At 38.3% G+C, this 26,306-nt stretch overlaps 1 protein-coding gene across 6 annotated transcripts in view; it reads left to right on the top strand.

Moving 5' to 3' along the window:
- The window catches only part of LOC150109418 (basement membrane-specific heparan sulfate proteoglycan core protein-like), a 1,783,738-nt gene that overhangs the window by 891,693 nt on the left and 865,739 nt on the right, over positions 1 to 26,306 (top strand). For all 6 annotated transcript variants that reach the window (XM_090413063.1, XM_090413041.1, XM_090413033.1 and 3 more), the window contains one exon: positions 13,844 to 13,989. In XM_090413063.1, coding sequence (XP_090269189.1) covers positions 13,844 to 13,989 — 146 coding nt within the window. The remainder of the gene's footprint in view (positions 1 to 13,843; positions 13,990 to 26,306) is intronic.

The raw sequence follows: 26,306 nt of genomic DNA, 5'->3' as shown, positions 1-26,306 counted from the left end.
CTAAAACAAGAGCACCCTTTCACAAATCCATGTTGATTCTCACAGATAACATTATCCTCATCTGCCCAATGCTGTATACAGTCCCTCACTACTTTCTCCAAGATCTTAACAACTACTGATGACACACAGACTGGCCTATAATTAGACACTTCCAGTCTGTTACCACCCTTATGCAATGGTACTATCTTACTTTCCTTCCATTCCCTGGGCACCTTTGCCAAAGCCAGACTTTCATTGAAAAGCCATGTTAAAGGTACTGTCAATTCCCTATCACATTCTCTCAAAACTCGTGGTGAAATACCATCCAGTCCCACAGCTTTACTGACATCCAGAGTACTCAGTATCTGAAACACACTCTCCTCCTGTACCTCCAGACCTCAAACCAGTTCTATCCCTCTAGCATTCAAACTGACTCCTCTAGGATGAAATACTCCAATAAAGTGTTCATTGAACAATTCCACTATGTCCTCTGCATCAGTCACTCTATTCTCATTTTTATCCCACAATATCATTCTTCCACCGTCATTTCTCCTCCTACTGGCCACATAGCTAAAAAATTCCCTAGGATTTTCTTTGGATCTTAGGGCCAATCTCCTCTCATATTCCAGTTTCGCTTTCCTTACGACACTAGTCACTCTTCTGTCCTGTGTCTTATATTCCTCATGCATCTCTTCACCTGTCTATCTCCTTATATCTCTTCCATAGCCTCTTTTTCGCATGCAATTCCTGTTTAATATTGTTTGTCATCCACTTTACTCCAAATTGCGTCCTCTTCTTCACTCGTGGTATACAACTTACCATTGCTGATAACAAATATTCTTTCACAATTTCCCACTCACTGGTGATATCCCGGCCTTCCAATTCCTCCCTCACTGAAACTTCCCGAAGTTGACGTCTAAGACTATTATAATCACCTGCCTTATAATTCCACATAAGTTCCCGTCTATTTGATACTCCTGCGTGTCTATTCATTTTCCAAGTCAACACCATATGGTCACTCTCTCCAAATGGTGGGAGAGACGTCAACTCAGTTATTATCAACTCTTCTGATGCTATAACCAAATCCAAAACTTTTGAACCTCTTGTTCCCTCTGTTACATGTTGCCTAAGACATTTGTTCCTCAAGAATTCTAGAAATTCCATTCCCCTATTGCTACATGCATCTTCCTCTCTCCAATTTATACTACTGAAGTTAAATTCTCCCATAACAATCATTCTTCTTGCACTTGCCAAACTTAGCTGTCTAAACATCACCTGGTCCCCATCCTCTGTGCTCCTGGGTCTGTATCAACACCCCACTAAATATCCTGTCTTGCCTACCTCTACCTCACACCATATGCTCTCAAAATCATTTGTCTCACTTCCTTCCAAATTCTCCACTCTTAGAGGACATAGGTCATCACTTATCATAAGCAGCACCCCACCACCACCACGCTTTCCCCTCAAAAGGCTTAGAAAATGTTCCTCTAGTCAGCGACTAGATATGAACCCGAAATCTTTCCTCATGCAGTCAAGTGTCGTCGTGTGCAAACACCACTACCACTGAGCTACACTGGCTCATTTTTAGAGTACGATCCATTGACTTCTTCTTGTAATGAAAATTCACAACTCGATGTATTAACTGTGCCAAATGGGTTTCGTATCCACTCATAACTGTGTGTATTTAAAGAAGGAAAGTAACTTGAAATCTTTTCTTCCAATATTGTCAAATGTTGTATTATAATGGAAATAATTCCCTCGACATATTTATTATGGAGGAAAGGAAACATATCTACTGCATAGTAGATGTTTTCTGTAGTAGATAGTCATAGTAGATAATTTTTCTGATATGCAGTTTTTCCGCATATCAGAAATAAAAAGCTGACAATTTGTCAGCCGATGTCAAAATATTTTCATTTTTTTCTTGGATACTTGTATTAACACTATTTAAGTAATTAAAAATATCGTCTAAAATAACGTCTATTCTTATATTACTAAACTTAAACTTAATTTACTAAACTTATATTACTTTAAGCTTTACATTACAGTAGCTTTTTTTTCTATGAGTTACTTCATTTATTTCCAGAATTAAATTTATGTACCATTAGAATCTGATTATTTTTGTCTTAAACACTAGTTATTGTTGTCTCTTGGGCGAAAACTCACTAATCCGAACGAGCACGGTTTTTATTAGTTCGGATTAGCGAGATAGTACTATATTCTGTAAATTAAATTAACAGTCAGATTAAAACAATTATTTTAAAACTAGCACTATCACAACAAAAGCATAATGAGTGAAACAGAGTTGAGCATTAAAAAAAGAAAAGTGCTTGGCATTGTAATGATTCATGAACTTTTTTTTTTTCAATAAATCATGCTTTTTTAGTACTACAGACATTTCACTGAAGGAGGAGTTGAAGGAAGTATTGCTATACTCCTCATACTTTAGCATTTATTATTATTATTATTATTCAGGCCTCCATGGAGTCAAAAGACTCATCACGGGAGGTCCTTCCTTGAAAACACAGTCTATCGTACCACTCCTTAAACTCATTGACCGTTCTCGCTCTCACCACTCTGTGGTGAGAGCGAGAACGCAAATTCCATGGTTCAACCACCCTCCATGCAAAGAAACCACTCCTCACCTCTCTTGCTCACAGTTTCCTTCCGTAACATCCAGGGATGGCCCCTTGTCATTACTCCTTCCTGCTGTTCAACCAAGGTTACAGTCTCAACAGGGTTGACACTGTAACCACCTCTCAACAGCTTCTTCTATTCACCAAACTCTGCAGTTCACATTCTCTCAGCCAATCCTCATAACTAACATTGTACAGTCTTTGTTATCCACCTTTGTACCCTTTCCACAGTTAATTTATCCCCTTTAAATCCTGGGGACCAAATCTGTGAACAATAGTCTAAGTGTGGTCTGATCAGAGTCTTATACAATGGAATGATAACTCTTTTATCTTTGCAAGTCAGTGTCCTTCTCATTATTGCAGCAATCCTCTGTGTTACCTTCACTACCTTTGCAATATATCCTCTAAATTTCAGGTTTCTACAATCATCAACCCCAGATCTCTTGCCTCCCCTGCTTCCTCCAGTATAGCTCCTGCAATAGAGTATGCAGCTTCCCATCGATGTGTCCCAAACCTCAAGACCTCAATTTATATGAAAGATAACATTCTGGAGTGTCAATAAATTGAATAAAAAAAGTGTGCGTGTTTGTATGGGTTTTTGTATACAAAAAATGATTACTATTGTGATTAATGAACCTCCACAGAGCTCAAAGACTCATCACAATAAGCTCACACAAGATATACTTATCCCTATCTGATTAAACTCATTCATCAACAAATCATCTGCATAGTCAGCACTAACTCTCATTCTACTCATTGACTGTTCTCCAAGCAAAAAATTAGTCGTGTTCTCCTTTACCATGTTCTTACACAACTTCCAGATGTGATCTTTGTTACTCTCTCCTGTTGTGTTATTTTTGGACAATCCTCAACATTGCTCTCTCCAACCTCTGTAATAAATGATGTTTCTGTGATGTCTCTTTCCCACCTGTGAACTAAACTTTGTAACTGTCAAACCTTCCTATATCATCAGAGGGAACTCCACAAACCAGCCACCATTTTTATTAGTCATTTCTGGATCCTCTCAAACACCTACATCTCCAAGAATCCTGAGCAACTAAATCTGTGCACGTAGTGCAGATGTGACTACATCAAAGCCTTGCAGAGAAAAATAACTGTTTATTGTTGTCAGCTATTTTTTTCTCTCAGTAACACGTGTTGTTTAGAGGTTCTGCTTTAGAATTTCGTGTTGCATATCGTGTTATTTTTGAATTACTGAGAACGTGTGGTCACAGTAGGGAGTATTGGCGGCAGAAGAAAAGATAAGTTATTCGCTATTTGGTATAGATGAATATAGCATTTATATATATGTATATATACATTTAGCATTTATATATATATAATTACTTTAGTATACGATTACTTTAGTAGTTCCTCGGCAGTAAGGAATGATGGCAGATTCAGCTGCAGTTGTAAATGGCGTGTCGCCAAGTCCTCCACCATTTAAGAACTCCATTTTAAGTAATATAAGGGACTTTGTGGCATGTAGTACTTGCGGCATGTATGCGTCTCGGGAGTTGGATATGTGGCTGGTGAGAGATGCATACATGCCCTCAAGTACTGCATGCCACAAAGTCGAAATGCAGGCAATAGAAGGAAATAAATGAAATAGATATATCAATAATTGACCTAGTTGCTCCAGCAACAGGAAATTAGCATCAGAAGATGAGTAGTGTGATAGGAGAGAATGAAGAAAAAAATATGAATGAGAAAATAATAATCGATAGTGTGGAAGGCATGAGTGACTGTGAAAGTTTCAGAGATGGTTTTTTGTTTGGGAGAGTGAATTTCGATTTAGAATGACTGACTTGCACAGGGAGATAGATGGGCTGAAAGTGGAGGTGGAATGTCTTGTGAACGAGATGAGAAGTATGGAAGATGAGATGAGGAGAATGGAAGAGATAAATGCAAGGCGAATCAGAGTTGGAGAGAGGGAGAGTTTTGGGAAGGATAGGAGAGGAGAGCAATTTGGGAATGATAGAAGAGGAGAGAATGGAAACAGCAGGAGAGAGAGGGAATGAGAGAGAGAGAGAGAGAGAGAGAGGTATGGGAATGCTAGAAGAGAATGGAAACAGTAGGGGAGAGAGAGAGAGAGGTATGGGAATGCCAGAAGAGGAGAGAATAGGAGCAGTAGAGGAGATGGAATGAGAGATGTATGGGAATGATAGAGGAGAGAATTTGAATAGTAGAAGAGAGGGAATGAGAAAGAGAGTTATGGGAATAACACAAGAAGAGATAGAGAATAGGATAAGTGGAAGAGAGGGAATGAGAAAGAGTTATGGGAATAACACAAGAGGAGAAAATAGGATAAGTGGAAGAGAGGGAATGAGAGTTATGGGAGTGATGGAGGAGAGAATGGAAACAGTAGGGGAGAGAGAATGGTCACAGGTGTAATGTATAGTGACTCAATGATCCGTGGTGTGCAAGATAGAATGCGTAAGGAGTGTTTGCCTGGAGGAACAATAGAGAATGTGGTTATGGCAATTAAGAGAGGTGAAAGGTGGATGAGATGATTGTGGTGGTAGGAACAAATGAGTGGTAATGTAAGTAGGGCAGCGAGAGATATGAGATTCTTGATTGAGGGTGTACAAAAGAAGACACAGAGGAAAGATTTTATTCGCTAGAGGGATTCTTAGTTGTTTGTGTTGTTGAGAGCTCCTGATAAGATAAGTGTTATTTTAAGTTATCATTGATAAATTTACTTGAATATTACATCATTTTGTTTGCCTTGCATATCTTAGTGTGTCTGTTTGTGTGTGTTTGGTGTTTAATTTTATAATTTGATTAAATACGTTAGAAGTGAGTATGGCTCCCGTAAGAAGGAAAATGGCGGCCAGTAATGAAGGTTCGCCATCTTTATTCAATAACGGTAATATAAAGGAGATGATTCAGTGTACTATCTGTGAAATGTGCGCTTTGTGAAGTGCGTTTGGAGTATGGTTAGATGATAATAAAGGAGTGAATGTGTGTAGAAAATGTAAGGAGAATGAGAAATTAAAGTGTATTTCAGATCGTGAGTGTGATATTTTTGTCAAACTTCAGAATGAAGAAAATAGTGATATGACAAGAAATGGCGAGGTTGTACCAGAGAACTGTGAGGGCGTGAATGTAGAAAGTGTGAATGATGGTATTAATTCAGAGAAAATTAATGGTTTTACAGAGAATAAAAAAGATGAGATAGATGCAATGAGTGAGATCGTGTTGTTGAGTGGAGCGATGCAAAGGGCAAATGCTAGAGTGTATGAACAAAAGTTGACTGAGTGTAACAGCCAATAATAAAAAGTATGATAGGAAAAATAAGCGTATGAGTGTGAACGTAAACAAAATGAAGGAGAGAGTGCTGTATGGAGACTCGTTAGTACGAGGTGTGTTAGTAGAGGATTTGACAAAATCGTACCAATCTGGTGCGACCATAAAGGGTGTAACTGAGTCTATTAGAGAGCAAAGCAAAGGGTGAAAGAATTGATTGTTGGGGCAGGTACGGATGATTAGAAAGGAGATAAAATGGAAATGATAGAGGACCTGAATGAATTGTTTGAGGTAGCAAAAGAAAAGAGTGAGAGAGTTAGGATGATTAGTCTTTTGCCGTGGTATGACAGTGAAGTGTTTAAAAGGAGGGCCATAAGTGAAAATGACTTTATGCATGGGTTATGTATGACGAGTGGTGTGGAATTTGTGGACGTGTGGAGTGAGTTCGATGAGATCTATATAAGGATCTATATAAGATGGATGGCTTGCATTTGAATGGATTCGGTATAAGGAGACTTGAAAAAGTGTTGTTGAATGTAGTGGATGTGCGAAATCAGAGAAACTAGATTTATTAAGGGGGGGGAGTAGATATACAGACCTTAGGGAGGCAGTTGAATGTATGAATGAGTATAACATGCCCAAGCGAATAAGGGCAACAAATCAGAATGGGATAGTTAATATAAGGAATCAAGGTAGGGATGGGGTTAATGGGGATCTTAAATTCATGTACACTAATGCTAGGAGTATTAGGAACAAGAAGGAAGAGTTTTTGGCCTTGGTTAGCACTTCCAGATCACAGGTTATTGGCATTGGTGAATCATGGCTGACTGTAGATGATATAGCTAGTGGGATTGAATGTGATGGATATAATAAGTTCAGGAATGACAGGGAGAATAAAATGGGGGGAGGAGTATTGTTGATGATAGCTGATGAGCTGCTGCCAAGGAGAATAGAAGTTGAATTGCAGGATAGAGAAAAGAGCACATTTGAGGCCATTTGGTGTGAGATTGTGGCTAGCAGAACAAAATATACAATTGGGTGCTGCTATAGATCAGGTGATAGAAAATATGGTGGAGACAGTATGCACAAGCAAATAGAAGAAATGAGTGGAAGGAGGGTAATTATTATGGAAGATTTCAACTATGGTCGCATTGATTAGAGTGAGGAGAGGACACACGGGAGGAAAGAATTAGATTTTATGCGGTTATTAAGGGATAACTATCTGCAACGGCATGTAATGGAAAATACTAAGGGTCAGAGAGTGCTTGACCTAGTAATTGCATCTGAGAATTTGGCTGTAACGAATATGACCACATTGCCACCAATTGGTGAGAGTGATCATAGGGTCTTGACTTGGGAGGTGGCTAAAGGTGTGGAATTTACAATTAAGACAGGGTACATGTGGAATTATCGGGCTGGAAAGTATTACAAGCTTAGGAGTTTGATTAGTTCAGTACCATGGCATGTACAACTGCAAGGACTAGAAGTTGATAGTGCATGGGAGGCAGTTAAGAAGTGTTTGCATGAAGCAATGGCTGACTGTATACCTAGAGTCCGAATAATAAATCAAGTAGGGGTTAAATGGATGAATAACACCATTAAGCTTGAGCTGCAAAAAAAAGAAACAACTATGGAGGGAATTTAAGGAGAAAGGTGACTGGCAGGCACATGAATGGTATAAAGCGCAAGCCAGAAGGGTAACGAGTGTGGTAAGAAAAACAAAAAAGGATTACGAAAGAACATTGGCCATGCAGGCTAAAGAAAATCCTAAACAGTTTTTCCTATATGTTGCAAGTAAAAGAAAAATGTATATGGCAGAATGATTTTAAAGAATGCTGATGGTAGGGAGGTAACTGAATCAGTTGATATAGTTGAGTTACTGAGTGAGTATTTTGCAAGAATATATCATCCGGGTGGTGACATTGCAGAAATGAATGAACCAGTAGATTATATGGGAATTGCGGTGAATGAAGTGGAGGTGAGTAGTCTATTGCATAACCTCAATGTCAATACATCTGTGGGATTGGATGGTATACCAGCTCGTGTCGTACAAGTAGCGGCTAAAGAATTGTCAGTACCCTTGACCATTTTGTTTAATTTGAGTCTTGGGTCTGGGTTAGTCCCGAGGGGGTGGGGGGTGGAAATAGGGGAAAATAGTTCCACTGCATAAAGGTGGTTCCAAGACTGCTGTTGTAAATTACCGACCGGTTAGTGTATCAGGAATCGTTGTCAAGGTCTTACAGAAATTAGTCAAGAAAAGAATACAGGATTGGATAGATGAAAATGAGATATTGTATGGGGAACAACATGGTTTTGTGAAGGGTAGATCATGCCTCAGTAACTTGCTCACGTTTTATAACACGGTTACTGCTGACCTGGATAGGGGTAATGAGTTTACAGTGATTCTACTGGACCTTGCCAAGGCTTTTGACAGGATACCACATGGAACCCTAATCAGTAAACTGGAGCAGATGGGGGGTAGATATAGGGTTGGTGAGATGGATAGGAGGGGGGTTGATGCAGAGATATCAGAGAGTGGTTTATTCAGGAGTTGAGTCCAAAAGATAGCTTGTGACAAGTGGTGTGCAGCAGGGCTCTGTTCTTAGACCACTACTTTTCAATTTGTTCATCAATGATATAGGAAAGGATCTGAGAGGAAGTGTTCACTTGTTTGCTGATGATGCAAAGTTGGGTAGAGCAATTGTGAGCGCATAGGATGTCAAAATTTTACAGGATGATTTGAATAGTTTGGAGGACTGGGCTAGGAAAAATGGATGTCAATTTAATGTGGCAAAGTGTAAGGTTATGCATTTTGGGGTGAAAAGAATAGCAGCAGTATATCACATTGGTGGAACCGTACTCCAGGAGATTGATGAGGCCAGGGATTTGGGAGTGTTGGTGGATAGGGAATTGAAGTTTAGGGGTACATTGCAGAAGTGACTAAATCAGGTAATCAAATCACTTGGCTTCTGAAAATTACTTTAACATGCACAGACAAACAAGTTATTGTTCTTCTCTATCGAGCCTTGATAAGACCCCATCTGGACTACTGTGCCCAGTTATGGGCACCAGGGTTTCTTCGTGATGGGGAGGAAGTGGAGAGGATAAAGAGATAAGTGACCAAGATGATAGCAGGTCTGTGGAATGAACCTTATGAGAATAGGTTGAAGATTTGTGGGTTGCAAAAATTGGTCAATAGGCAGAAAAGGGGGTGATATGATTGAGACATTCAAATTAGTTGAAGGGTTTCTATAAGATTAATCCAGAAGATATTTTTGAGAATAGGACTGGTGGTGGTGGGAGGACTAGGGGCCATGCATGGAAGCTGGCAAGAATGTGGTTAACAAGGGTGTTAGAGCTAGTTTTTTACTTGGAGAGTGGCGAATGAGTGGAATAAGCTGCCAGAGTCTGTTGTGGGTGCTACAACCATGAATGAGTTCAAACAAGGTGTAATATAACAGGAATAGAGGTTGCTGGGTACAGCATTTTTCGGCAGGATAGGAAGGGAAAGTGTGGTGGTGGAGTACTGCTTATGATAAGTGATGACTTATGTCCTCTAAGAGTGGAGGCTTTGGAAGGCTGTGATACTAATGATTTTGAAAGCATATAGTGTGAAGTGGTGGTGGGTAAGACAGGATATTTAGTGGGGTGTTGTTACAGACCAAGGAGCACAGAGGGGTGGGGACCAGTAGATGTTGAGACAGTTGAGTGTGGCAAGTGCAAGAAGAATCAATGTTATGGGAGATTTTAACTACAGCAGTATAAATTGGGGAGAAGAACATGCATTTAGCAATAAGGGAATGGAATCTCTAGAATTCTTGAGGGACAAATGTCTTAGGCGACATGTAACAGAGGGAACTAGAAGTTCAAGAGTTTTGGATTTGGTTATAGCATCAGAGGAGTTGATAATAACTGAGATGACATCTCTCCCACCTGTTGGAGAGAGAGTGACCATATGGTTTTGACTTGGAAAATGAATAGACATGCACGCTTATCGAAGAGACGGGAACGTATGTGGAATTATAAAGCAGCTGATTATAATAGTCATAGATGTCAACTCGGAGAAGTTTTGTGGAGGGAGGAATTGGAAGGCCTGGATATTAATGCTTGGGAAATTGTGAAGGAATATTTGTTAGCAGCAATGGTAAGCTGTATTACACGAGTGAAGCAGAGGACACAATTTGGAATAAAATGGATGACAAACAATATTAAACAGGAATGGCATGCGAAAAAGAAGCTATGGAAGAGATATAGGGAGACAGGTGAAGAGAAGATGCGTGAAGAATATAAGACACAGGCCAGGAGAGTGACTAGTATGGTAAGGAAGGTGAAACTGGAATATGAGAAAAGATTGGGCCTTAGATCCAAGAGAAATCCTAGGGAATTTTTTAGCTATGTGGCAAGTAGGAGGAGAAATGACTGTGGAAGAATGACATTGTGTGATAAAAATGCGATAGAGTGAATGATGCAGAGGACATAGTGGAATTGTTCAATGAACGCTTTATTGGAGTATTTCTTCCTGGAGGAGTAAATTTTAATACCAGAGGATGTTTGAGGTTTAGAGGTGAAGGAGGAGAATGTGTTACAAATACTGAATACTCTGGATGTCAATGAAGCTGTGGGACTGGATAGTATTCCACCAAGAGTTTTGAGAGAATGTGATTGGGAACTGTTAGTTCCTTTGACCTGGCTTTTCAATGAAAGTCTGGCTGTGGGAAAGGTGCCTATGAAATGGACGCAAGGTAAGTTTGTACCATTGCATAAGGACAGTAGCAGACTGGAAGTGACTAATTATAGGCCAGTTTGTGTCATCAGTAGTTAGTAAGAACTTGGAGAAAGTAGTGAGGGACCGTGTACAGCATTGGGCAGAAGAGGGTAATGCTATCTGTGAGAGTCAACATGGATTTGTTAAGGGATGCTCTTGTTTTAGTAATATGCTAGCCTTTTATAATAAAGTTACAAGAGTAGATGAGGGAAAGGCATATACTGCCATTTTCTAGGATTTAACAAAGGCATTTGACAGGGTACCACATGATAAGCTGATATTTAAGTTGCAGCACATGGGTTTGGATGTCAGGTTAGTCAACTGGATTCAGGATTGGCTGTCTGATGGTTACCAGAGAGTTGTATATGGTGGAGCAATATCAAAGAGACAGAAGGTTGCAAGTGGGGTTCCACAGGGCTCAGTACTGGAACCTATATTATTTAACCTTTATATCAATGAGATTGTCCATGGATTGCAAGGGGATATTCAGTTGATAATAAATCGCAGTTGATGCGAAGTTGGGAAGGGTTATTAGTAATAGTGCAGATGTGGTAGCCCTGCAAGAGGATTTGAATAAGCTAGATAGAGATGGGCAAATGAAGGGGGGGTGACAGTTTAATGCAGCAAAATGTAAGATTTTGAGGTTTGGGACACATCGATGGACGCTGCATACTCTATGGGAGGAGTTAAACTGGAGGAAGTATGGTAGACAAGAGATCTGGGGTTGATGATTGATAGAAACCTGAAATTTAGGGGACATATTGCAGAGGTGAAGAACATCGTGAAGGTAACACAGAGAATTGCTACAATAATGAGAAGGTCACTGACCTGCAGAGATAATAGGGTTATCATTCCATTGTATAAGACTCTGATCAGACCATGCTTAAACTATTGTTCTGAGATCTGGTCTCTAGGATTTGAAGGGGATAAATTAACTGTGGGAAGGGTACAAAGGCAGATAAAAAAAGATGGTGTTAGGACTATACAATGTTAGTTATGAGGATTGGATGACGGAGTGTGGACTGCAGAGTTTGGTGGATAGAAGGATAGGTGATGTGATTGAGACTTTTAAACTGTTGAGAGTTGGTTACAGGGTTGACACTGGGGAGTTCTTTCGCTTGGTTGAACAGCGCGAAGGAGTCATGTCAAAGTGCCATCCCTGGAAGTTACAAAAGGAAACTTCGAGAAAGAGGGTGAGGAGTGGTTTCTTTGTATGGAGGGTAGTTAAACCATGAAATACATTGCCTGATAGAGTGGTGAGATCGAGAACAGTCAATGAGTTTAAGGTGTGGTATGATAGAATTTGTGTTTCCTAGGAGTGACCTCCCTCGATGAGTCTTGATAGACTTGTGTTTCTTAGAAAGGACTTCCTACGATGAGTCTTTTGACTTCTTGGAGACCTGGATAATAATAGTAATAATCCTTAGTTATTTCATCCACTTTTGCAGTATACTTTCTGAACATCAATTTGCTGTCCACCATTATATTCATTCGCTACAATAATCCATTTCTTACAGTCCAGCTACATCAGGATAATACAATGTAATAATCTTCTCAACCCAAACATAATTTTGCACTTTGACACATTAAACTTACAATCATTATTCTTTCCTACACTGTTAGTCTATTTAAATCTACTAGCAGAATCTGTACATCAGTATCACTTACTGCTGTCTTCAGTTTTTCATCATCAGTGATCAACTAAATATTTCCCTTGAGTCATTCCCTATGTCATTAATGTATAAATTAAACACCAGCAACCCAAGTATAGAGTGCTATGACTCCAGGATCACTGCTTTCTCTTTGATTCTTCTCTGTCATATACTAATCTTTGATATCTTTTCCATCATATCTATGTCATAGTGTCATATCCATACCCATTTCCTTTGATTTACATAGGAGGGCTCAGTAGGATCCTGTCAAATATCTTTGCAAAGTCCATTGGTATCAGGTTATTATTATTATTCAGGCCTCCATGGAGTCAAAAGACTCGTCGTGTGAGGTCCTTCCTAGAAAACAGTCTATCAAGACTCATTGCATGAGGTACCTCCTACAATGTCTGTCATACCACTCCTTAAACTCATTGACCATTATCGCTCTCACCACTCTATCAGGCAATGCATTCCACGGTTCAGGGCTACCACATCTGCAATATTACTAATAACCCTTCCCAGCTTCACATCATTCACAATCAACTGAATATCCACTTGCAATGTCATTGATAAGACGGTTAAACAATATAGGTCCCAGTACTGAGCTCCGTGGGATCCCCACTTGTAACCTTCTACCTCCTTGAATCTGCCCAATCATACACAACTCTCTGGTACCTATCAGACAACCAATCCTGAATCCAGTTGACCAACCTGACATCCAAACCCATGTGCTGCAACTTAAATACAGCTTATCATGTGGTACCCTGTCAAATGCCTTTGTTAAATTCTAGAAAATGGCAGTATATGCCTTTCCCTCATCTACTGCTCTTGTAACTTTATTATAAAAGGCTAGCATATTACTAAAACAAGAGCACCCCCTCAACAAATCCATGTCGACTCTCACAGATAACATTACCCTCATCTGCTCAATGCTGTATACGGTCCCTCACTAATTTCTCCAAGATCTTAACAACTACTGATGACACACAAACTGGCCTATAATTACACTTCCAGAGAGAAAATGAATGTTTGATGGAGAACTTTAAGGTCTCTACCAAACCTTCACCTTAGGACTGTATGCAATAATTTTGTCTCTTATTTTATATATTGGTCACCATTAATACTGTTTTAGCTTTATATGTTAGTGATCTCTAGCCAAACCTTTATAATAATTTCTGTTAGGCAAACAGATAACAGGACTGTGGCTTTAATGCATAAAGGTTTATTTATTTTTTCAGCAAAGGTCAGGACAATAGTGTTAACAGTTGACCAAATTAGCGTTACTCTAGCATACCATGTATATTGTAACGTAGATTGCCTTTTTGTGTGTATATATAAACCAAAATAATTACCTGTGCCGTGTGTGCTCACACTCCAGATAATGACTTTGATATGAAAAGTGAAATGTGGATTTTGCTTTTCATATCGAATGAAATAATTCAATAAGAAATGATTTTGATTTATATTGATCTCCATAATTTATTACAATGAATGCTATTATATACCCTGATTGACTATGGACCTGCTTTCCCCCTCCTCTTTGTTTTTTTTCCATTTTCCAGGTTTTCTCCAACATGTTTCTTAGAGTCAGATGGTCAGGTGACCTGTGATGCTTGTCCAATTGGTTATGAAGGGCGTAAATGTGAGCGGTGTGCACCTGGTTATGAAGGTAACCCTAATGTTCCAGGAGGGAGTTGCAGAGTTAAAGGTTAGTATAATTTATTGCTTGTAGAGTGAATTGGTTACTTTCCTTAATAATGCCATTGGTGGTGATAATTTTCTCTTTCAAGGTATGCCCAATAGTTATAGTATGATCATATAGTACATTTTTTGTTAGGGATTAGTAGAACTAACCCCCAACAACAACAACTAGCAGCTAGAAGATAAGTTTTTTTATAAAATATTTTATTTTTCTTATATTGTTTTTACCAGTATTTCCTTTGTTTGCTTATGTAAGGATCATTTACTCATTTGCATATTTTTAAAATTTATTACTGTTAAGTATTTCAGAGCACCAATGTATAGAACAACAGCAGATAAATTCACTGTAATTGTTTGCTGAAGCATTTGTGAGATGTATTCATTTTGTAGGGTGAAAGAAGAAAGTGAAACATGTGAGCATGTATCAGAAGTGTTTTGAGAGTAACTGCCAGAAGTGTGGGGAGAGGAAGAATGATAGTCATGAACTGAAAGATGAAAGGCGAGAAAATGAGTGTTGATAGGTTGTTGCAAGTAACCTGTTGGAACTAAGTGAACATGCATGTGGTATAAGTGGTAGCAAGAATGAGTCGATTGAAAATGAGAAGATATCCAGATGATAATGAGTGGGATAGTGCTCTTACAGGAAGTTCTCCACAGAACAAAACATGAAATAGAATGGTTGAAGAAATGCTCATCTGGTGATATGATATGGAAGGGAAAGCAGTGTATGAAGGAGCAAAAGAAGAAGAAGAAGAATGGTGATAGAATTTTTTTATGGGACAAAAATATGTGATAAGAGGATATGAGAATATATGATAAGAGGAGTGCTCAAGGAAAGCATTATGACAAAATCATGTTCCTGGTGCCAAGATGCTAATGATTATATAACGATACAGTGAGGAGAAAGTGAAAGATTATCTTGGCTGGTACTAATGTTCTAACATATAAATTCAGTATGCAAGAAGATATGAAGGAAGTTGCTGGTACAAGTGAATAAGGAGAGTGAGAAAGTAAAAACGTATCTAGCTGCCATGGTATTATAGAGGTGACCTGAGACAAATTGCTATGATTGTAAATTGTTATGATTACGGGGAGCAACATTCAGCATCGTGATCACGATGCTGAATGTTGCTCAGCATTCAGCATCGTGATCACTCTCCTACCTATTTGCATCTAGATTGCCTGGACCACTGATTGTGCATTGGTTATGCATGAGGAATAGTGTAGTGCATGGAGTGAGTTTGATGCATGGGAGGACTTAACCAGTCAGTTGATTTGCATTTAAATGGATTTGGAGTTAGGTCTGTCTCTAAGTATTATTTGCTAAGATTTTTGAAGTGCACAATCAGAGAAACTGAATTTTTTTTGGGGGGGGGGAGGAGATGCAAGTGAATGTGGCAACCTAGATGAAAATAAGGAGTGTGATCACATGATGCAGAATGTTGCTCCCCATAATCTTAACATTAGTGAGATAGGAAAAACAATGTGAAAGGGAGGTTGTGAGATGTTTCAACCTTTTTTGAGGTCTCATCAGTGAGTAGGTAGACCTGGAATGTCAAGGTTTTAAGTGAACCGAAACTTACATACCTCTACTATCGAATTGCCGAAGTGGTGTACTAAATAAGTGAGCAGGTCTACCTACTCACTGATGAGACCTCAAAAAAGGTTGAAACCGGTCTGGGTAGTGACCTCTTCTCATAATGTAAAACAGTATTTATACATCTCTTAGGAGCTGGGTTTTATATTATGAGAGAATATTAAAGTTAGTGACAGAGCTTGCTCCACCTTTTGCATGGAGTTGCCCTGGTATTGTACTACCCAAGTGATCATTTACACTTGGTTCCACTGATAGTTTTTTCGGCTTTGAAACTCTATGGATGTCGATGAATTTCGACCCGAGGTTCATACCCGGCTATAAAATAAAACGGGATTTACCATCTCCCACTCAATTATGTTTAAATTAGTTATCAATCACTGGACTAATGAAATCTTGTATGATATTGTTTCCATCATTAAATTAATTAATTTGTGCTAATTTTCATTGACATATCCCATTCTAATCACCAAAAATTTATATTATCCAGCATAAAATTGATTTTAATGACGTTAGTTTGAAAAAAAAAATGGTAGTGAAAAAATTCTTTATGCATTGTAACTCACCATAGAAGTCAGCTGAGCAGGGGAAGCAGCAGAAGGATGTCAAGTTGTGGGCGAAACACTTGCTGTATTTACTCGAATATAACTTGCCCTCACGTATAACTCGCATCCCTGATTTTTATTTTATGAAAAAAGACATTAAGAAGTTTTGCATATATCTCGCACATTAAAAATGTTTAAACATGTTCACGAGGTGTTGGTAACTCGCCCCTGTGGTTAACAACACACCCTCCCCAACAGACATTATACTGCAGATGCAAGAAAAATTGCATCTGCAGTAATTTTATTGTATCCCTGAATAAGGTACAGAGAATTTTGCAGTCTGTGTAATATATTTCTCAACAAATAGTGCAATTAGAGACAGCTAGAATATAAATGGTGCTAACTAATGAATCACATGTACCCTCTCACAAAAACTATGCTGTATAGACTCAAGCACATGTTGCACTGGAAACACAGTATCTAACTAAAAACTATTGTCAAATTTTTCAATTACATGAAATAAGTGTTTATTTTATTGCATTTGAAATTCTCTGTCATTATGATAGATCACATAAAATTCTACCAGGAATTGAAACATGCCATATAATGATTGAGTTCACCTGCCAGCTCAAACGCAAACAAGCAGCAATAAAATTCGACCAAGGCTTGAAATTGTGTATGAGTTGAGTGTGCCAGTAATGAGAAGTTCCGTCGGAACAATAAACGACACCCTGTCGTGAATGTGTTAAAAGTAAGAAATATATAGTGAATGTTATTATGGCAGTTTCAGATGTTATGGAATTCAGTTGAAGAGAATTAGCATTTCAACTCAACAATTGTTGGTTGCCTTTGTCTTTGGGTCACTCGATCTTTTGTTAATACTGCACCAATCATATGCACGTCTTCATAGCTGCTCTCTCTCATGTAAAACAAAATTTAACTTGTACGTATTGTAACAATTTAAAAAAAAAAGGTTGAATAATTTATAAGCATATAAAAGGAACCCGTAAATCATTGACATGCTAGCAAAATTCTCGGGCATGCCATAGGTTTGCCATCTAGGAGCTAGGGGATATTAGGGTTTTAGAATGTAGACGATATGCATTGGCAAATTAGCACCATGAGTAGTTATTTAATATATAATAATTACTTGATTAGCACAATAAGTACTGTATTTGCCAGCGTATAAGACGCACTTTTTTTCCCTTTGAAAATAGGTCTGAAAAACAGGTTGCATCTCATATGCCGATACTCATTTTTTTATTACTTTCATTTCTGGAAATTTTTTACAAAATTGCCGCCACTATTGATTTTTAAAAGGAAGATGCTACCCAAAGAAAAACTGCTTAACACGTTCATTGCCAATCACGCGATATCGTGTGTTGCGAGTTCTCACCGGCGGCCGATCACGCGTTATCGCGTAGACGTCGCTAACTAAATAAAAAAATATAAAAAATTTGGCTACCACACGAAATTCCACTTTTCAGCTTGGCAATGAACGTGTTAAAGGAGTGTTTGTATATGTTCACACAAAAGGCAGGATAGATGGAGGAGGAATGAAGTTATGGATAGATGAAATTTGGTCTAGGTGCCCTGGTGGACTGTTGAAGAAGTCTGTCCTTCTAGTGTGGGATCAGTTTTGTTCTCACAACAGAAAATATTAAAAATGAATTTAAGGAATTGAAAACTCAGCTGTAATTCCAGGAGGTCTAACTAATCAACTTCAACCTTTAGATGTCTATATTAATAAACCATTTCAGGGATTTATGAAGGAGAAGTGGAACAGCTGGATGCAGTCTTCAGATTTTGAGGTTATGCCATCATGCTAGGCTTTTGCAAACTTGCAAAAGCCTAGCATTTTGCAAGTTTGTGAGTGGGTCAAAGCTTCATGGGATGCTGTGAAAACTGAGACAGTGGTTAAATCATTTAAGAAGTGTGGCATTAGTAATGCACTGGATGGTACAGAGGACAATTTGTTGTATGAGGACTCAGATTCTGATTTTGAAGATGTTTCAAGTGTCTCTCATTTAACTCTGGAGATGAATTTCTGGATTTTTACGAAGAAGATTAAAAGGTGGGTACTATTTCCTAGTTAGATTAGGTATTTGTTGAAAGTAGACCTACTTATTACTTTATATTTGAAATACTGTAAATTCATTATAATATTCAGTGATAAAGTTTTTTCCTAAAAAATGTGTACAAAAAATGGGGTGCATCTTATAGGTCTGTGTGTCTTATACGCTTGCAAATATGGTAATTATTATGGGAGATGGGAATATAGGTAGAGTGCTGATGGTAGGAGATAACAGAAACAAACAAAACGGTTGCATTAGTTAGTGACCATTTTGCAGAGGTGTACCATCTGGTTGGAGATATTCCAGTGACATTGACTGATGGGAGTATATAGAGGTAGATGAATTGGATATGCTTACAATATTGTTTGAACTTTACTGTGAATACAGTTATGAAGTTAAGATGGCATATCTGCCTGTGTATTATGTTTTTGTGAATGTTCAAAGGAATTGACACCACCTTTGACCCAACTGTTTTATTTGAGCCTTGGTTTTGGGAATAGTCCAAGGGACTCAAGAGAATAAAAATGGTTCCGTTGCTTATAGGAAGCTACAAGACACATGATGTCAAAAAATATAGGCTGATCGTTTTCAGGAATAGTAGTTAAAGTATTGGAGAAGTTGATAAAGACATTTCAGAATTGTGTGAACAGGTATAGGATACTTTATAGATGACAACATGGTTTTGTTAAGGGTAGGTCTTGCCTCATTAATTTGCTTTTTTTTTTTTTTAATACTAAAGTGACATTAAATTGAACAGTTGAGTCTGATTTGAAAGTATCTTGAGTATAGATAGATATGCTATTACAAAGCTCTTGCTTGATTGGCATTTTTTTGTTTTTATTTATTGAGCATTTCTTAGATAATATTTGTTGGTATGCTACTGTAAAAATAATCATAATTAAAATTCTGAATATTTTACGTATTGTTTATGTTAGTATGTTTATTAGTTTTGTTTTCATAACACGCATTGTCGGCACTTGCGATATGCCCGTTATGGAAATTGTTTTGTTAAAAGTGATATGTAAAGCAGTTAAAAATTTAACGTACTTACCGGATTTGAATAGTTGTGTTACTTTAAACAAATTTTTTAGGGTTTGAAATATTAAGTTTTGTGTTTTATGAAGACATTCTCTTGTTGCTAACGAAAACAACCGTGTCAGCCATTATACACCTAGTTTCTCACTTGTCATTTTCATGGAGTGCGCATGCTCGCGGAGAAGTTTTATGGAGTGATTGACAGCTGACAAGAGAGTGTTCGGTATCTGGGTAACGGTTGTAAACAAGATAGTGTTCGGAAGGAATTTAGAATACAGGCCGGCGGATTTTTTAGGTTCAGAGGAACTTAAGTTTTATTGTGACAGTCGGAAAAAAATTAATAGTATAGTCCAAAAAAGGATTCGCGGAACTATTAAATTTTAATGTGGATAAATAAAAGAGAAATATTGCTATAGATCGTTTTAAAAGGATTATTGGAGGAAACGCTAATTGGAAGATTTATAGTAGATTCCAAAAGGAAATCGTAGAACTGTAAGTTTCCTTGACAGAGAGAGAAACTGGCTATGAACATTTTGTCATTTTGAAAACAAAGTGTTTAGTCTTAAGTGTAAGTTTATTTTAAAAAGGCCTTGGATCCAATTAATTTGTAGTTATAGTTATGTAATATTGTTTGAAGTGTATATATATTGTTTTAGTTTTATTAAATGTGTTTATTTTGTATTTGGTCTTGAGTCGGTGATTAATTGGATTTTGAAAGAAAGAGTTAAGATCATTGCACCAATTAGAGTGAACCCTTGTGCACATAATAAAATATAGGTACACTCGGAATAAAAAAATAATTGTTAGAAACAGAGATCATCTCTATGATAGGATTAAATATTAAGATAAATATGAATATCCTCAATATAAAAATCCACCAATTATTAACGATGGCGCAGTCGACAGGATTGGTTGTGACTTAACTTTTAGAATCCATAAAGTAAATCTTGACTCAAATAAAATGGCTACAGAAGATAGCAATTTTAGTTGTGAAGTTTCTTCAATTAAAGATGAGGAATTTTTTAGGTTAATTAATCCAACTTTAGTAATACCTTCTTTCTCAGGTGATAGTAATGAAAGTGTAGAAACATTTTTCAGATATGCAGAAAAAATTAGAGATTTAGGAAAATGGTCCGATTTTCATGTATTAATTATGCTTCCTAGTAAATTATTGGGCAAAGCCAAAACATTCTTAAACACATCTCCTTTACTAAGAGACAGTTATGCAACTTTTAAAAGTTTGCTAATATCAGAGTTTTCAAGTGTAAGAGAATTAGGGCCTAACATTTGGAAAATTCAACAGTGCATTCAAGGTAATAGGGAGTCTGTTTGAGAATACTATCATAGACTTTGGAGCATTGCTCATGGATTTAATGTTTTATCTGAAGAGAAATCCTCTTTGGAATGGTTGCTGTTTAATCAATTTAGACATGGCCTTAAAGATAATTTGAAAGAAACAGCATACAAGAAAAAGGTTAAAAATCTTGAACAGTGTTTTGAACTTGTTAAAGAAAAGGAAGAGAGATTTAGAGAGATATTTCATTCCGCAAACAACAATCAGGTGAACTTTTGTCAGTATAATGAAACTCATTCTCTTAACACAGTGGCTACAGATAAAGTGAGAAAAGGAAAGTTTCAAAAATTTAAAGGTACTAATAAAAAGAAACGGTCTAAGGAAACTTCTGTGAATTTCACTGAAGATATTCCAGAATCTGAGTCCAAGGTACAATTACATGATTGGGGAAAATTAGAGGAACTGAAAACATTTCTTAGTGAAGAAATAGAAAGACAACAGAGACCAATAGTACAAGGACAACAACTTCTGTTTAAGAAGATATCGGATTTAACAATATCCAAGAATCTTACACATAATCAATCTTTATCTTCTAAATCTAATGGTATTGGCAGGAATAAAGCATCCCATAGGAGATATGTTCCAAAATGCTTTAGATGCAATAACCCAGGTCATTTTGCTAAAGACTGTTATGTTAGAGATAAATCTTGTTTTCAACATAGGAAATCAGAGAATAAAGAAAAATCTGGGGATAATTATTATTCCAATATCATACTGGCAAGGACAAAAATGTCAAACTACTCACTAGACATGAGTAAAGCTAAAGAGAGCTCAAACCCTAAAAGAGAGTTTGATGTGGCATTAGCTCCTTATGCTAATAGAGGTAATCTTTTGACAGTTCTACAAGGATTTATTGAAGATGTGCCTTGTGAAATCTTACTTGACACAATGCACATATCTCACTCATTTCTTATAGCTTGTTTAACAAAATTAAATCTCTAATTCTAAATGATATATCAGTTTTAAGCTATCCAATTAAATTAAAGGGAATATTTGAATCTCAGAGAAGATGGGCAGCCTTCTGAGGGGAGTGCAGAACATCAGAAGAGAAAATGATATAAGGGCTAGGGCGTATCCTTTAAGCGACGCGCAGCCACATCGCCCTACTGCTGCGAGAAATGGACGAGGGCTACCGCATCAAGGGCGGGTGCAGTTAAAGAAGCGAGCCCAGCAGGTGGACAGGATGTTGCGAGTGGGAACACTGAATGTTGGAAGCATGACGGGAAGGGGAAGAGAGGTGGCAGACATGATGAGGAAGAGGAAGTTGGACATTTTATGTGTGCAGGAGACAAGGTGGAAGGGGGGAAAGGCAAAGGAACTGGGAGATGGATATAAATTGTTCTACTCTGGAGCGAATAACGAGGGAAGAAATGATGTAGGAATTGTGGTGTGTGGCAGAATGAAGGGTGAAGTACTGGATGTAGGTAGAAGGAATGACAGGATCATGCGAATGAAATTGGGTCTTGGAGAAGAGCGGGTGGTCGTATTATGTGTATATGCCCTGCAAGTTGGTTGTACAGCAGAGGAAAAAGGTGAGTTCTGGAACGTGTTAGATGAAGAAATGAGGGAATTGGAAGAAAATGAGATGGCGATTGTCGGAGGAGACTTGAACGGACACATAGGAAGACAGAATAGAGATTGTGAAAGGGTGCATGGTGGCCACGGAGTGGGAATGATGAACCAGGAAGGAGAGAGGGTTGTGGACTTTGCAGTAGCGTTTGATCTGGCAATTGTGAACTCGTTTTTCTACAAGAGGGAAGAACATTTGATAACATTTAGGAGTGGTAACAACAGCTCACAAATTGACTACATTATTACTAGAAGAAAACATCTTAAGGTTGTGACAAATTGTAAAGTAATTCCAACAGATCAAGTAACACAACAACACCGACTGCTGTGCGCAGACTTTAAAATAAGATCACAGATGAGAACTTCTGGATGCCGTGGGATGAAGACAATTAAGTGGTTTCGCTTAAAAGAGGAGAGTGTGAGGAATCGTTTTAGGGAGAGGGTGTTAGAGAGGATTTCGGATGGACTGGAAAGTGTACAGGATTGGTGGAAACATAATTCAAAAGTAATCCTGAGCTGTGCAATCGAGGTGCTTGGTGAGACATCTGGAAAGTTTAGAGAGCAGAAGGAGGGTTGGTGGTGGAATAATGATGTACAAGTGGCAGTGACAGCTAAGAGGAAGGCAAAGCAGAAGTGGGATGAGTCAAGAGTGGAAGAGGACAGAGAGGTGTACAGAGAGAGAAAGCAAGAAGCCAAGAGAGTTGTGGCACATGCGAAGGCCATGGCATATCAAGATCTGTATGATCAATTAGAAACAAAGGAAGGACAGAGAAAAATTTACCAACTAGCGAAATGTAGAAATAAAGCAGCAAAGGACATCTTACATGTGAGGCAGATCAAAGATGCTGAAGGAAGAGTATTATGGAGGGATGTGGACATAAGAAACAGATGGAGAATATACTTTGAGGGACTTTTGAATGAGGAAAATGCGAGGACTCTCAGAGGAGATGGCAGCCTTCTGAGGGGATGGTGCAGAACATCAGTAGAGTGGAAGTGACGGAGGCCATGAAGAGGATGGGGAATGGAATATCGGTGGGCCCCGACAGAATTCCAGTGGAGGCATGGAAGGCACTGGGGGAAGAGGGAATTGACCTGCTGTGGGACCTGTTTATGAAAGTTTGCCAACAGGAAAATATACGCGAGGAATGGAGGGAGAGTACTCTTGTCCCAATCTACAAGGGTAAAGGGGATGCACAAGACTAAAAATTACAGAGGAATAAAGTTGATGTCCCACACAATGAAGATCCTAGAAAGGGTTCTTGATGGTAGATTGAGGAAGGAAGTGGAGATTGCAAAGGAACAATTTGGATTCATGCCTGGTAGATCAACAACAGATGCTATCTTTGGGTTACGGCAGATGATGGAAAAATATCGAGAGAAACAAAGGGAGCTACATCTGGTATTTATTGATCTGGAGAAAGCATATGATAGAGTGCCAAGGCAAGAAGTCTGGAGGTGTCTGAGGGAGAAGAAGGTGCCGGAGAAATATGTCAGGTTGGTGCGGGAAATGTACAGAAATGTGAAGACAAGTGTTCGGACCTATTTGGGACAGACAGAAAGTTTTCAAGTAACAGTTGGCTTGCATCAAGGGTCAGCATTAAGTCCGTTTCTGTTTAATATTGTGATGGAGGTGGTAACAGGAGGGGTGAGAGAAGATGCGCCTTGGACAATGTTGTATGCAGATGACATCTTGTTATGTGTAGATTCAAGAGAAGAAGCAGGAACTAAACTGGAAAGATGGAGAAAAGTACTGGAAGAGAGAGGTATGAGACTGAGCAGAAGTAAGACAGAGTATATGTGTTGCGCAGTCGGCGGCGGCGGCCAGGAGATAGATCTGGAGCTGGAAGGAAATGTCATCAGGAAGGTGAGAGACTTTAGATACTTAGGTTCAACAGTGGAAGAAGATGGAGGAGCTGAGAAGGAAGTGGGATGCAGGATACAAGCGGGTTGGAGGAACTGGAGGGAGATGGCTGGAGTGTTATGCGATAAGAGGGTGCCGATCAATCTGAATGGCAAAATTTATAGGACAGTAGTGAGGCCAGGTATGACATATGCTATAGAAACTGTAGCCCTGAGGAAAAATAACATCAGCAGGATGGAAGTAGCAGAGATGAGAATGCTTAGGTGGATGTGCGGTATGACTAGAAAGGATCATCTGAGAAATGACTGTCAGGGGAACAGTGAAAGTTACGAACTTAGGAGCGAAAATACAGGAGGCAAGGTTGAGATGGTTTGGTCATGTGATGAGGAGGGAGGACAAATATGTGGGAAGAAGGGTCATGCAGATGGATGTGCAAGGAAGGCGGAAGCGTGGACGGCCAAAGAAGAGATGGAGGGAGCTGGTAGAAGAGGACTTGAAGATGAAAAACTTGGATGTGGTGACAGCCCAAGACAGGAAGGTGTGGAGGAGACTCGTAACAAACAGTGACCCCACTTAAGTGGGAGAAGCTGCAGAAGAAGAAGATTTGAATCAGAAATTTCAGCTGATAAGCAAATGTTTTTATTTCAATTCCTTGTTTTCCATTGAAAGTTTGTCATCCATTAATAGTTCTTCCAGAATCATCTAATCCAAATGTACAAGTCATATTTGGAATTGATTTTCTGAAACGTCATGGTTTTGCATGTAATTTTTTTGATAATACAGTGTCATTGTGTGGACTAGAATGCCGCTTGGACAGGAAATCAGGTGACAATGGAAAATTAGAGCAGTCTCCTGAAGTTTTTAAAGATTCTAATGATAATGATCAAGTGTTCAATATTGAGACTCTAAAGAATAAGGAACCTAGTTCACAAATTTGGGAAAAAGATAAGATTGTCCAAGCTCAGAAAGATGATCCCATACTCAAAACTATCTATGAAGCAGTATTGAAGGGAGGGTGAAACTCAGCTAGATACATTTTTGAACCTGGAAAACTTATATTTTGATAAAGATGGAAGGTTGAAAGTGAAAATATTGGCACCAACTCAAATGATTCCTTGGATTATGTACACTTTCCATGATTCAGACTTGGCAGGACACCAAGGATTTTCTAGAACTTGGATAAGAATAAAGGATCGTTACATCTGGAAAGGTATGAAGAGTGGCATACTCACATATGTCAAATCATGCCATAAGTGCCAAATAAGATCTCCTTTCAGAGGAAAAGCTCCATTACAACCAATTCCAACTAGACCTTTTCAGGCCTCTTGCTATTGATGTGGTAGGTCCACTGCCAATTACTAAAAAAGGCAATAGATATATTCTAGTAGTCATACACATGCTAACTAGATTTCCCGAAGCAGTGTCAATGAACGATCAAACCGCAAAGACTATTGCAAGAAAGTTTTTGAATATGATTATTTGTAGATATGGAACTCCTCAGACCTTACTTTCAGATCAAGGAGCAAATTTCACATCTGAACTGTTGTTACAGTTATGTAAATTACTCAACGTTAGGAAGATTTTTACAACACCTTACAACGCACAGTGCAATGGTATGTGTGAAAGGCTGAATAGAAATATAAAGCAAATACTTTCCAATCTGGCAAACACTAAAATGAATGATTGGGATACATATGTTTCTCAAACATTATTTGCATGCAGATCTGCTTTTCATTCTGCTATCAAAGAAAAACCATCTTTTGCTTTGATCGTGAATACACATGGATAACAGACATAAATACTTTGCCCTTACACTTGGCTGCATTAATTTGTCATCAATCCCTCATTAGAAGACTCTCTACCTGTCCAAATGGATAGATGAAAAGGGAAGGATGTATTCTTCTGTATCAGTATTTTTTAAAGTCAAAAATTACTTGTGGATTACTACTTAGTGCATTTCATGCATTTAGAAATAATATAAATTAAATATTCATTATTACTATTATCAGACCTCCATGGGGTCGGATTTCTTATAGGAGGTTCTCTATCATGCATACAGAGTTCATCATACTTGAATCCATTCACTGTCTCCACACCCACCACACTTCCATGTAATGCATTCCAACCACCCACAACTCTTCATGCAAAAACTCTACTCGCCCCTTTTTTCATCCTTCTTATACAGCTTCCAGTGATAACCTCTTGTTCTTTCCTGTCTCCCGCCCATTCTATAAAAATCCTGATCACCACTAATGTGATAAGTAATCCCTTATGAATTCTCGATCATGTTG

The sequence above is a fragment of the Typopeltis vanoorti genome, chromosome 2, assembly GCF_054136105.1.
Source record: "Typopeltis vanoorti isolate ZY-2024b chromosome 2, IOZ_Tvanoo_1.0, whole genome shotgun sequence".
Classification (NCBI taxonomy): domain Eukaryota; kingdom Metazoa; phylum Arthropoda; class Arachnida; order Uropygi; family Thelyphonidae; genus Typopeltis; species Typopeltis vanoorti.
This window is presented reverse-complemented; position numbering and strand designations above follow the sequence as displayed.